This window comes from Bos taurus, chromosome 8, assembly GCF_002263795.3.
Source record: "Bos taurus isolate L1 Dominette 01449 registration number 42190680 breed Hereford chromosome 8, ARS-UCD2.0, whole genome shotgun sequence".
In the NCBI taxonomy this organism is placed as follows: domain Eukaryota; kingdom Metazoa; phylum Chordata; class Mammalia; order Artiodactyla; family Bovidae; genus Bos; species Bos taurus.
In genome coordinates, this window is record NC_037335.1 from 111,082,888 (window position 1) to 111,095,734 (window position 12,847).

The 12,847-nt window shown below is 48.2% G+C and overlaps 2 protein-coding genes across 9 annotated transcripts in view; one reads left to right on the top strand and one right to left on the bottom strand.

Moving 5' to 3' along the window:
* The window catches only part of TRAPPC12 (trafficking protein particle complex subunit 12), a 40,368-nt gene extending 29,940 nt beyond the window's left edge, over positions 1-10,428 (bottom strand). Inside the window, exons 1-3 of one of the 8 annotated variants that reach the window (XM_059889242.1) lie at positions 10,114-10,428; positions 9,804-9,959; positions 6,550-9,691 (exon numbers count right to left, since the gene is read on the bottom strand). The gene's annotated coding sequence lies outside the window, so the exon portion shown is untranslated. 8 annotated transcript variants of the gene reach the window in all.
* An 84-nt stretch (positions 10,429-10,512) lies between these two features.
* EIPR1 (EARP complex and GARP complex interacting protein 1) overlaps positions 10,513-12,847 on the top strand; it is a 67,150-nt gene continuing 64,815 nt past the window's right edge. The window contains exon 1 of the mRNA NM_001191328.1: positions 10,513-10,689. Within this exon, the coding sequence (NP_001178257.1) occupies positions 10,648-10,689 (42 nt within the window). The 5' untranslated portion in view covers positions 10,513-10,647. The remainder of the gene's footprint in view (positions 10,690-12,847) is intronic.

Sequence of the window (12,847 nt, forward strand, 5' to 3'; positions counted from 1 at the left end):
TTTAGAATTGACAGTTTTGGGGAATTTATGGGACATTTACTTATTGATAAGGGAATGCAACCTTTCTCAAACACCCTCTTCCAACAACACAAGAGAAGAGTCTACACATGGACATCACCAGATGGTCAATACCGAAATCAGACTGATTACATTCTTTGCAGCCAGAGGTGGAGAAGCTCTATACAGTCAGCAAAAACAAGACCTGGAGCTGACTGTGGCTCAGATCATGAACTCCCTATTGCCAAATTCAGACTTAAATTGAAGAAAGTAGGGAAAACCACTAGACCATTCAGGTATGACCTAAATCAAATCCCTTATGATTATACAGTGGAAGTGAGAAATAGATTCAAGGGACTTGATCTGATAGAGTGCCTGAAGAACTATGGACAGAGGTTTGTGACACTGTATAGGAGGCAGTGATCAAGACCATCCCCAAGAAAAAGAAATGCAAAAAGGCAAAATGGTTGTCTGAGGAGGCCTTACAAATAGCTGAAAATAGAAGAGAAGCTAAAGGCAAAGGAGAAAAGGAAAGATACCCATTTGAATGCAGAGTTCCAAATAGCGAGAGATTAAGAAAGTCTTCCTCAGTGTTCAATGCAAAGAAATAGAGGAAAACAATAAAACAGGAAAGACTAGAGATCTCTTCAAGAAAATTAGAGCTACCAAGGGAACATTTCACACAAAGATGGGCACAATAAAGGACAGAAATGGTAGGGACCTAACAGAAGCAGAAGATATTAAGAAGAGCTGGCAAGAATGCACAGAAGAACTATACAAAATAGATCTTCACGATCCAGATAATCACGATGGTGTGATCACTCACCTTGAGCCAGACATCCTGGAATGTGAAGTTAAATGGGCCATAGGAAGCATCACTATGAACAAAGCTAGTGGAGGTGATGGAATTCCAGTTGAGCTATTTCAAATCCTAAAAGATGATGCTGTCAAAGTGCTACACTCAATACACCAGCAAATTTGGAAAACTCAGCAGTGGCCACAGGACTGGAAAAGGTCAGTTTTCATTCCAATCTCAAAGAAAGGAAATGCCAAAGAATGCTCAAACTACCACACGATTGCACTCATCTCACAAGCTAGCAAAGTAATGCTCAAAATTCTCCAAGCCAGGCTTCAGCAGTATGTGAACCACGAACTTCTAGATGTTCAAGATGGATTTAGAAACGGTAGAGAAACCAGAGATCAAATTGCCAACATCCACTGGATCATCAGAAAAGCAAGAACGTTCTAGCAAAACATCTACTTCTGCTTTACTGACTATGCCAAAGTCTTTGACTGTGTGGATCACAACAAACTATGGAAAATTCTTCAAGAGATGGGAAGACCAGACCACCTGACCTGCCTCCTGAGAAATCTCTATGTAGGTCAAGAAGCAACAGAACTCGACCTGGAACAAAAGACTGGTTCCAAATAGGGAAAGGAGTACATCAAGGCTGCATATTGTCACCCTGCTTATTTAACTTATATGCAGAGTACATCATGAGAAACGCTGGGCTGGATGAAGCACAAGCTGGAATCAAGATTGCCGGGAGAAATATCAAGAACCTCAGATATGCAGATGACACCACCCTTATGGCAGAAAGTGAAGAGGAACTAAAAAGGCTCTTGATGAAAGTGAAAGAGGAGAGTGAAACAGTTGGCTTAAAACTCAACATTCAGAAAACGAAGATCATGGCATCTGGTCCCATCACTTCATGGAAAATTGGTGGGGAAACAATGGAAACAGTGAAAGAGTTTATTTTCTTGGACTCCAAAATCACTGCAGATGGCGACTGCAGTCATGAAATTAAAAGATGCATGCTCCTTGGAAGAAAAGCTATGACCAACCTAGAGAGCATATTAAAAGGCAGAGATGTTACTTTGCCAACAAACATACGTCTAGTCAAAGCTATGTTTTTTCCAGTAGTCATGTATGGATATGAGAGTTGAACTATAATGAAAGCTAAGCACTGATGAATTGATGCTTTTGAACTGTGGTGTTGGATAAGACTCTTAAGAGTTCCTTGGACAGTAAGAAGATCCAACCAGTCCATCCTAAAGCAGATCCTGAGTATTCACTGGAAGGACTGATGCTGAAGGTGAAACTCCAATACTTTGGCCACTTGATGCGAAGAGCTGACTCAACTGAAAAGACCCTGATGCTGGGAAAGACTGAAGGCGGGAGGAGAAGGGGAGAGAGGATGAGATGGTTGGATGGCATCACCAACTCGATGGACATGAGTTTGAGCAAGCTCCAGGAGTTGGTGATAGACAGGGAAAACTGGCGTACTGCAGTCCATGGGGTCACAGAGTTGGACACGACTGAGTGACTGAACTGAACTGAGCCTTTCTGAATAGCTCGGCAAAGAATAAAGCTCTCTGACAAGCAATTCCGTGTTTACCAACTCACTTAAAATATGTTTTTAAAGAAAACACCATCTGAAAGAAAGCAAGCCAAGTAAAAAGGAACACTCAGTCTGTAACCATACTTTGATTCTCTCCAGTATCTTTGTTTCTATTCCAATCTGACTTTGAAAAGTCAAGTCCACCTCTTTCCTAGTGACACCGTCTACACAGATGATGCCCAACCCAGGGTAAAAATTAAATTGTTTACCGTAATCTCTAAATAAAAACTACACCTTTGTTAGAAACCATTACCAGAGGTTGAAGACTTGGGCCGAAAAGTCTTGCAAGTCAGTAATCGTTATCATCTGAGTGCCCCCGTGTCTGAGTCATTACCCTGCACTCCACGCAACGACAGAGGAAACGAAGTTAACGGCAACACACGTGCCACCACCTCTCGCCCCCGGCACGAAAGAAAGAGGGATCCAGGTGCAAGCGGGCAGTGGTGAAAGCCCCGCCTCAGTCCTCTGACTTCTTTCCCTAGAAAACCTGAGAAGGTTCTTGTCACTCTCTCTGACTCTTCTGAAGGCAAATTTTCTATAAACCATTTTTATCAAACACTGAGTGCTACAAAATTTATAACCTGTAGCTGATATAATACGTCCTAACTCCCTTTTCAGACCTAATATTCTGAGATCTGTCCTACTCTTGTTCTTCTTCCATTTTCCAAGTGTATTTCCTCAGACAACATGTTAGATTTTTGCTTTTTACTTCAATTTCTCCTCCGCTTTTAACCTTGAGACTCATCCTGGAAGCAGCACGGAGCTGTGATTCCTGTTTTGCTGATGATGCTCTGCTGTGTGATGGTTCCACAACCTAGTATCCATTCTTTTTTTTTGGCCACGTCATGCGGCGTGTGGAATCTTAGTTCCCTGACCAGGGATCGAACCTGTGCCCCATGTATTGGGAGCACAGAGTTTTAACCACTGGACTGCCAGGGGAAGTCCTGATATATCTATTCTTCTTGAGGTGCTATGTTTTTGAATACAAACAGTGCTGCTATGAATATTCCTGTACATGCCTCCTGCTGTATGTGTGAAAGCTCATGGGGGCTTTGTGGAGAGTACAATTCTTCATCAGGTAACACCGAACTGTTTTACTAAGTGCATGTACCAATTTACACAGCTGGTGGTGGTGTGTGTAAGTAATCTTCCTGTTCAACACAGTCACCTACGCTTGATATTGTTACACTTCTTAATATCAAGGTATTAAAGATTCCTACAAATCAACAGGATTATAAGTGATCCAACAAAAAAGTATCCTGAACAAAGATTCGAACAAGGTGAGAGGGATACACATTCACAAGCATGTGTCCTGTGACTTCAACAGCCGTACAATTGGACTTTATTAGGATGGTTCCACATTGTACCAACGGTTACGGTAAAATTCAGCAGCTCTTTTCAATCTCAAGAGTCTTGGCACTTATGATCCCATTACTTATGTGTCATGGAGGAAGTCCTGCACACGCGAAGTCCAAACAAAATACCGCCCTTTCTCCAAAGATTTAAACCCTGGAAACAACTGCCTGGAGACACCATAATAAAGAAACAGCAGTGTACTCAAACTGCAGTGAAAACGAACGAGGTAGCCTATAGCGAATGCTTCAATGTTTGCACCTCACACATCTAATTCTACACACCGAAAGGGTAGAAAAATAAACAGTATGATGACTTTCTACCTGAAGTTCAAACAAGAAAATCAAACAATATATTATTTTAGAGAAAAACAAGGTGATAATAATGCACAGTTGGACTGGGGAGCGGGCTGGAAGAGGCCTCGAGGAAAGGCTCGATGGGGGCGGTGCATGGGTCTAAGCCGTTTGCAACACTGGCGCCAGAAGCCAAGTCTGCACTTGACTTTGTGTTTTCCATGTCCGTTACATGCAGCCTTTGCATTTCATACTTTAAAAACTGAAAAGCACATGTATCTGTCCTTGATTTGCATGAGATACAAACCTTCACTTCTCCTGCTACTGATTTAATACACGCTCACGTGGCACTCGTGGCAAAGCCCACACCTGCCAGTGCAGGGGGCGCGAGACACACGGGCGTGACCGCTGGGCTGGGAGACCGCCTGGGGAAGGGCGTGGCAAAGCCCACACCTGCCGGTGCAGGGGGCACGAGACACTGGCTTGACTGCTGGGTTGGGGAGACCGCCTGGGGAAGGGCGTGGCAACCCACCTCAGGGTTGTTGCCTGGAGAATCCCACGGACAGATGAGCCCAGTGGGCTACAGTCCACGGTCGCAGAGTCAGACACGATGGACCAACTAACACACAGCACACATGAAGCCACAGACGTGGTTTTAAGCTGACATCCAGCATCAAGATGCTGGCAAAGAAGTCAGACTTTCTCTTTGGTTGAGTTCTTTGCACATGAGCTTAATTAACGCCTTAAAATATTTTTAAGTGATTTAAATGCACTAAGAACAAAGAAAACCATGCTCTTTAGGCTCCCTTGGACACAAGACTGCAATTACAAATCTTTTACCAGGTTGCAATAATGGAAACCATATTTCCATGAAAGAACTGTGCCATGAGGTAGGAATCTAATTAGTATACAATTGGAAAGGCCCCCATGGAGAGAACACTCACCACAGATCAAGCATTTTACATGTATTATCATATTTAAGCCTTAGGACCAACTTACAAAGCATAAGCTCCATCACACAGCAGAGGTCCACTGATTTGCCTGATGCTGTCAACTGATGGGGATGAGATTCCTACACTGGTTTTTCTGCCTCTGCTGTCCTTGTACGGCTGCTGAGACAGGTCAAGACTGAGAGCAGAGGGTAAGGCAGGGAGAGCTTGGAATGACTGCTTGAGGCTTGGGCTCACCACCAAGTAAAGTGACCTCTGAAAATGCCTTAATCCTTTAGTCTCTGCTTCCTCATCTGAAGATTGGGGTCATGAAGATTAAACGGCAGCAGGTGCACAGGAACTGATAACTATCATTTTAATGATAAAGCAGAGTGGTGACAGGCTGTCCTGGAACAGTGAAGACCCTGCTAGGGGTCACAGAACGTGAGGACTGGTGACTGTATTATTCTATTTGCAACCGTCCTCCCCGCCCCGCCCCTCCCCCATTACACAGAGAGCTGCACTCACTGCCATACAGTACAGCCTCCTGAATTTGCAAAAAGAAACAGGTATTTAAATATGATGTTTCCCAGTAGCCATAAGAAGGTGTGAACTGCAAGTCCAGGAAATGCTTCACTGGGGTTAAACTCTTGTGGACTAGGTGAGAAAAACAGGCACATCTAGAGCACTTCTTTGAACCTTACACTCGACATGTTTTCAATTCTTCTCAGTATACATACTCCACCAGTCAGCTTTGTCCTGCAAGATGCTCTGGAAAGCGTCAGCCAGCTTTTACATAGAGACTGATAGGCCTTTACACAGACCGTCGCGTTCTGTCCTCACGACCCTGAGTCCGCTTGGGCAGGTTACTGTAAACGTCCATCTACAGAAGAGGCCAGGAGGAACGAGTCACTGAGTACTACAGCTGGGCCCCGGGCGCAGACCCTCCTGAGCTTTCAGCGCCCAGTGTGGGGGCCGCTCCAGGGATGTGGAGCCAACGGCCGCCCCTGCAAAGGGCAGGCACCCAAAGCTCACGCTCCGGACCCTCAGGGTCATGCTGGGCCCGGAGGGAGGCGGGACAGAGACGAGTCCCCGGGAAGGAGAGACCCAAGGCAGGAGAGACCAAGGAGCAGCGGAGACCTGGGGGGAGAGACCCCCTGGGAGGAGAGACCCCCGGGAGGAGAGACCAAGGAGCAGCGGAGACCTGGGGGGAGAGACCCCTGGGGGGAGAGACCCCCGGGAGGAGAGACCAAAGGGGAGGGGAGACCTGGGGGGAGAGACCCCCTGGGGGGAGAGACCCCCTGGGAGGAGAGACCCCCCGGGAGGAGAGACCAAGGGGAGGGGAGACCTGGGGGGAGAGACCCCCTGGGAGGAGAGACCCTCTGGATGGGAGACCTGGGAGGAGAGACCCCAGAGGAGGAGAGACATGGGGGTAGAGACCCCCTGGGAGGAGAGACCCGGGAGCAGACCCTCCCACCCCAGGGGCTGAAGCTGGAGACGGCACGACCCCCTCTCCACAGCCCGGGCCCTATCCTCATCCGCCCCCTCGCCCCCCGGGGTTGGGGGAAGGGTCACCTGCGGCTGTGACCCGGGTCCGGGAGAAGCCGGAGGAAGCCGGGACCGGACTCGGCGCTTCCCGCGGCGTCTGCGCCTGCGCGCGCCCGCTCCCGCGCATGCCCGGTGCAGGAGCCGAAGGCCGGCGCGGTTCCGGTTCCGGCCGCGGTGGGTGGGGCCTGGGGGGGCGGGGCGGAGCGCGTCCCTGCGAACCAGAGGGACGTCGCTAAACCTGTGGCAGAGGGCAGCTGGGAGGGAAACGGCTAAGCTTTTTTTAAGTTCGTGGCCAGTGCATCCTTGAAATACTTCTTTTCAGGGATGTGTCTTTGTGCCTATATGTGTTTCCAACTTTTCTTGTTGAGAATACATCCATCTGTAGTACTCGTGTGATCACATTAAGGGTGAAAATGGTGATGATAATACCAATGGTAGCTGGGTGGGATTAATCCAGCAGTGTGAAGATCCTGAATGCCTCAGCGCCACGGCTCAATCTCAGGCAAGCGGAGCGGCCGAGGAGGATGCCGCGTCTGTGCTTCTGCGTTCTTGACTTCCGCTGTCACCCTGGAGATACCCCGGGAGATACCCCGGTTCATCACCCAGCCTAAGTGTCAGGAGGCGCCAGGCGCTGGAGCACAGCTGAACCAGGCCACGCCCAGCCATCTCCTTCTTATTCTTTAATGATTTAAAATAGTTTTATTTTGACAAATAAAAATCGTTTGTATTTAAGGTGAACAACGTGACGTGCTGATGTATCTAACACCGTGAGATGGCCACAATGGAGCTCATGCCCTGATCCAGCGCCCCGCTCGTTTTTTGTGTTTGTGGTGAAAAGACTTAAAATCTCTTCTCTGCAAATCACAAGTATAGGATACATTATTATTAACTATGTCTCCGGAACTTATTAATCTTTTCATTGAAAGTTTGTATTATTTGCTCAATAACTTCCCCTTCTCCCAACCCTCAGCCTCCGGTAACCACCATTCTACTCTCCTTTACAATGATTCCAACTTTCTTTTTCAGATCCCACCTGTGAATGGATCGTGGTGTATTTGGTTTCTGTGTCTGGCTTATCTCACTTAGCACATGTCTTCTACGTTCATTCATGTCACAGATGACAAGGCCCCATCCTTTTCTAAGTTTTATATAAAATTTAAAAATTTTCTTCCTTTTAACAGCCTGAATAATATTCCACATATATGAAAAAGCATGTAAAAAAATATTGGCCAGTTTAAAATAGTTTTCCTCCTTAAGTAGAATAAGTGATTAACCAAATCTTCAGTTACTTTACAGACAGCACTACACAGGTACAACAGGGGAACCCATGTCTCCACATTGACTTTCAAATGAAGAACCTTCAGAAAACTAACAGAAACGTCACTGGAGCCCTTTACGAGGCAAGAAACCTTTCAATAAGGAAAACCTGGCTTCCAGCAGACTGACTTGAGACTAGACAATCAGTTCCCAAGTTTGAAATTCCCCTAACCCCTTAAATTTCACCCTGAATGTTGGATGGGGGAGACAGATCTGAGACCTGTCTTCCATTTCTTCGCTGGTGAACCTCACAATAAACCTCATTCTTTCCTCAAAAGCCGATGTCACAGTACTGGCCTCTATGATCACTGGGTAGTGATCCCTTGGTTGGTAACGCAGGTGTGCACCTGTGTACACACACACACACACACACACACATTTTCCATCCAGCTGTGGATGGACACTTGGGTTGTTTCTGTATCTTGGCTACTGCAACTAATCCTGCAGTGAACATGGAGTGCAGGTATGGCTTCAAGATAGTTCATTTAGGCTGGATCACAGAAGTTGGATTTCAGGATGATATGGCAATCCTATTTTCAATTTTTCGAGGACCTCCCATACTGTTTTCCACAGTTGATACATCAACTTACATTCTCACCGGCAGGGTACAAGGATTCCCTTTTCTCCAATCTTGCCAGTGCTGCTCATCCTTTTAACTTTCTGACGGCGGCCACTGTAATCGTGTGGGGTGGTGGCTCACTGTGGTTGATCTGCACTTCCCTGATGATTAGTGAGCCTGAGCATCTTTTCATATACCTATCCTGCAGGGGTCCAGCCCCGGTGGATCCAGGGACTTCAAAGCGGGGACGGCGTCGGCGAGAATCAGGAAACAATTGCTTAATTAAACGTTAATTAAGGATATAAAGAGTGGTTAAATAAGGATAGCTCAGTGAGAAAATTTAGTGGAGAAAAGAGGCTGAATAATTCAGCCAGAAGGTGAGAGAAAGAACGACAGGGGGAGACCAAGTTTCGGTGAACAAGGCCCGCACTTTATTTTCCAAAGTAGTTTTTATACCTTAAGTTATGCATAGAGGATAATGGGGGAAGGGGTAGAGTCATGCAGTAAGCCAGGCTTTCTTCCTGCAAACTTATCATATGCAAAAGTTTAGGTGATTTGCATCATCTTCTGGCCCGGAGGCCTGTTAACATTTTAAGACCCTTTCTTCAGAAAACTTATTTTTCTCTAAAGGTGATTAGTGACCCTCCAAAAGCATTAGATAAAGTTGCATTCCTACAGGGCAAAGGTGTGGTGGGCTATAACAAGAAAAAGAATTAACTCAAGGGTCCAAGGTTACAAACATTAAAGCTACTACTTACACCAATTATATTAATCAATACACTGCCAGGGACACAGCAAGTAAGGGATATGGAAACTTAGCAGCAAACATTGGCCCAACAAGTGAAAAACCCTTCACCAATACAATTTCTAATCAATCTTTTAACTGCTCAAAGGAATCTGTATTTAGACAGTTTAGAACATCTCATGCCTCTCACAGTTAGGAGGCTCTGAACAATCACATGTGGCCGGAAAAACCTATTCAGGCAGGCTAGAGGACTTCCAAAGGAGTTTGTAGGTTGAAACACTAGCACACCCAGGAATTTTATTAACTGGAGCTGTAAGTTAACTCTTTTTTCAGAGAGGTAGTGGGGGACAGCCCCCCATAAAGTCAGAGGTGTAGGTGAAAGCACAAAGCAGAAAGTAGGCAGACTCTGGTTTGGGGGGTAGATGCTCGAGAATTTCCAGGGGGACTCCTGAGGCTCGATCCCGCCTTTGTGTATGCTGAGCCTCCTTCCTCACGACCTTTGCCACGGGCGGAGCTCCTGCTCCCGGCACTATCCCAGACCTCCTTACCTGAAACAAAGATTAAGGGGCGATGAGAGGAAAGTGAAATGATCACATTGGTGGAGAACCTGTGCATGGCCCTGTAACCTACGGAACCCAGGGTAGTGAAGAATGTGCATACGGCATTCTGGGGCTATATGCAATGCCACTCCCGTCTGCAAGGGCACTGCCAAACGTCAAGGCGTGCGCTCTGGCGGACTCCTGGACGGAGGCAAACCTCTGCAGCGCTGACAGTTCTTGAAGACTCAAAGACGCCAGAGTCTGTCCACCGGACTCCCTTCAGAGGCAAATAAATGTCAGGCGTCACTTACCACCCCAGCACCGGCAGTGCGACCCCTTGGCCACTCCACGCACAAGGCTGCAGACACGAACGAGCCCGGCCTCTGACTCTAAGGCTCCTGGGCCCAGCCCACCCGAGTCTGCCAGCCCACCTGAGTCTGCCAGCCCAAGCGCATCCCCGAGCCCTCCACTGAACACCTCTGTGCCCCTCAATGTCCCCAAAACGAGCAGCGGTCGTCTGTAAAGCCTGAGGTTCCGCCCTGGCTGCTGGGCCGGAGAGGACTTGACAGCGACTGCAGAGCGCTTCCCGGCGCCCAGCCGTCCCACGACCGCGTCAGAACCCTAGGGGAACCGTAGGGCTGCGGAGCTGGGGAGGTTCCGAATTGCAGCCCGCCCGGCAGGCGCCCCCGGCAGGCCCTCCCCTTCTGCTCCTACTGGGCGCAGAAACCCTGGAGGGAGCCAAGTGCGCATGCGCAGGAGCTCGGCGTGCGTCATCGGCGGCGGCCGCCGGCGCCCGGGAGCGCGTTGATGACGCATCCGGAAAACAGGAAGTGAACCCTACGGGAACCGCGGTGGCTCAGAAAGGGTCGCCGCGCGGCGCCGCTGGGGCTGGAGCGCATGAATGGGAGCGGAGCGGGGGCGCGTCGGCCCAGGGGACCCGCCTTCAGCGAGGGCGCTGCCGCAGCATGGAGGACGACGCGCCCGTGATCTACGGCCTGGAATTCCAGGTGGGTCCCGGAACGGCCCCGCGGCGCCCGGTGCCGCCGAGGTCACTGCGGGGAGGCCTCGGGGGGCCAAAGGCCGCGGTCATCCAGGACCGGCCGAGGGCCCGCTAGACGCCCGCGGGGCGCGGCGGTCCGGCCCGCGACCCCTGGCCGTGGGAGCCCCCGCCGCCTGCCTGCCGCCCCCGTTGTTCCTTGTGGCCTGACTCTCACGGCGCGCTTTGCTGTAATTGCTTGTGTACATTTCCGAAAGCCTTGCTGTTCTTGGAGGCAGACGCTGTATCTGTATTACTATTACTGTTTTAACTTGGACACAGTGTTTAAATTTACATTAAAATTTGTCAAGATGCAGGGGGAGTTCTTATGTCCCCTTCACCGAGTTTCCCCTAATGTTGGCGTCTTCCTGTGGTCCGGGCACAGTGACCAAGTTTCGAAATTAGCTCTGAAACCATCCTGTTACGCTTCCCTGGTGGCTCAGATGGTAAAAGAATCTGCCTGCAATGTGGGAGACCTAGGGTTCGATCCCTGGGATCAGCAAATTCCCCTGGAGAGGGGCATGGCAACCCGCTCCAGTATCTTGCCTGGAAAATGCCATGGACAGAGGAGCTGGCGGGCTCCAGTCCATAGGGTTGCAAAGAGTTGGACACTACTGAGCGACTTTCACTTCAGTTCAGTTCACTCGCTCAGTCGTGTCCGACTCTGATACCCCATGAACTGCAGTACGCCAGGCCTCCCTATCCATCTCCAACTCCTAGAGTTCACCCAAACCCATGTCCATTGAGTCGGTGATACATCCAAGCATCTCATCCTCTGTCGTCCCCTTCTCCTCCTGCCCTCAGTCTTACCCAGCATCAGGGTCTTTTCAAGTGACTCAGCTCTTTGCGTCAGGTGGCCAAAGTATTGGAGTTTCAGCTTCAACATCATTCCTTCCAATGAATATCCAGGACTGATCTCCTTGAGGATGGACTGGTTGAATCTCCTTGCAGTCCAAGGGACTCTTAAGAGTCTTCTCCAACACCACAGTTCAAAAGCATCAATTCTTCGGCACTCAGCTTTCTTTATAGTCAAACTCTCACATCCATACATGACCACTGGAAAAACCATAGCCTTGACTAGACGGACCTTTGTTGACTAAGTAATGTCTTTGCTTTTTAATATGCTGTCTCAGTTGGTCATAACTTTCCTTCCAAGGAGCAAGTGTCTTTTAATTTCATGGCTGCAGTCACCATCTGCAGTGATTTTGGAGCCCCCAAAATAAAGTCTGACACTGTTTCCACTGTTTCCCCTCTTTCCCCATCTATTTCCCATGAAGTGATGGGACCAGATGCCATGATGTTAGTTTTCTGAATGCTGAGTTTTAAGCCAACTTTTTCACTCTCCTCTTTCACTTTCATCAAGAGGCGCTTTAGCTCCTCTTCACTTTCTGCCATAAGGGTGATGTCATCTGCATATCTGAGGTTATTGATATTTCTCCCAGCAATTTTGATTCCAGCTTGTGCTTCCTCCAGCCCAGCGTTTCTCATGATGTACTCTGCATATAAGTTAAATAAGCAGGGTGACAATATACAGCCTTGACATATTCCTTTCCTTATTTGGAACCAGTCCGTTTTTCCTTGTCTGGTTTGAACTGTTGCTTCTTGACCTTCATACAGATTTCTCAGGAGGTGGGTAAGCTGGTCTGGTATTCCCATCTCTTGAAGAATTTTCCACAGTTTTGTGATTCACACAGTCAGAGGCTTTGCCAAAGTCAATAAAGCAGAAGTTTTTCTGTAGTTCTCTTGCTTTCTCTGATCCAACAGATGTTGGCAATTTGGTCTCTGGTTCCTCTGCCTTTTCTAAATCCAGCTTGAACATCTGGAAGTTCTCGGTTCACATAGTGCTGAAGCCTGGCTTGGAGAACTTTGAGCATCTCTTTGCTAGCGTGTGAGGCGGGTGCAACTGTGCAGTAGTTCGCACATTCTTTGGCATTGCCCTTCTTTGGGATTGGAATGAAAACTGACCTTTTCACATCTGGTGAATTTAACATTCAGTAAATGTTATTCTGATTATTATAATAAAACAGAATTCTTACAGGTGAATTCTGAACAAGTATCTCAGTGCCCTGTGAGTCAGGAACTGTTGGGCTTGACAGCTCTATCACACAGGGCTTCCCTTGTGGCTCAGC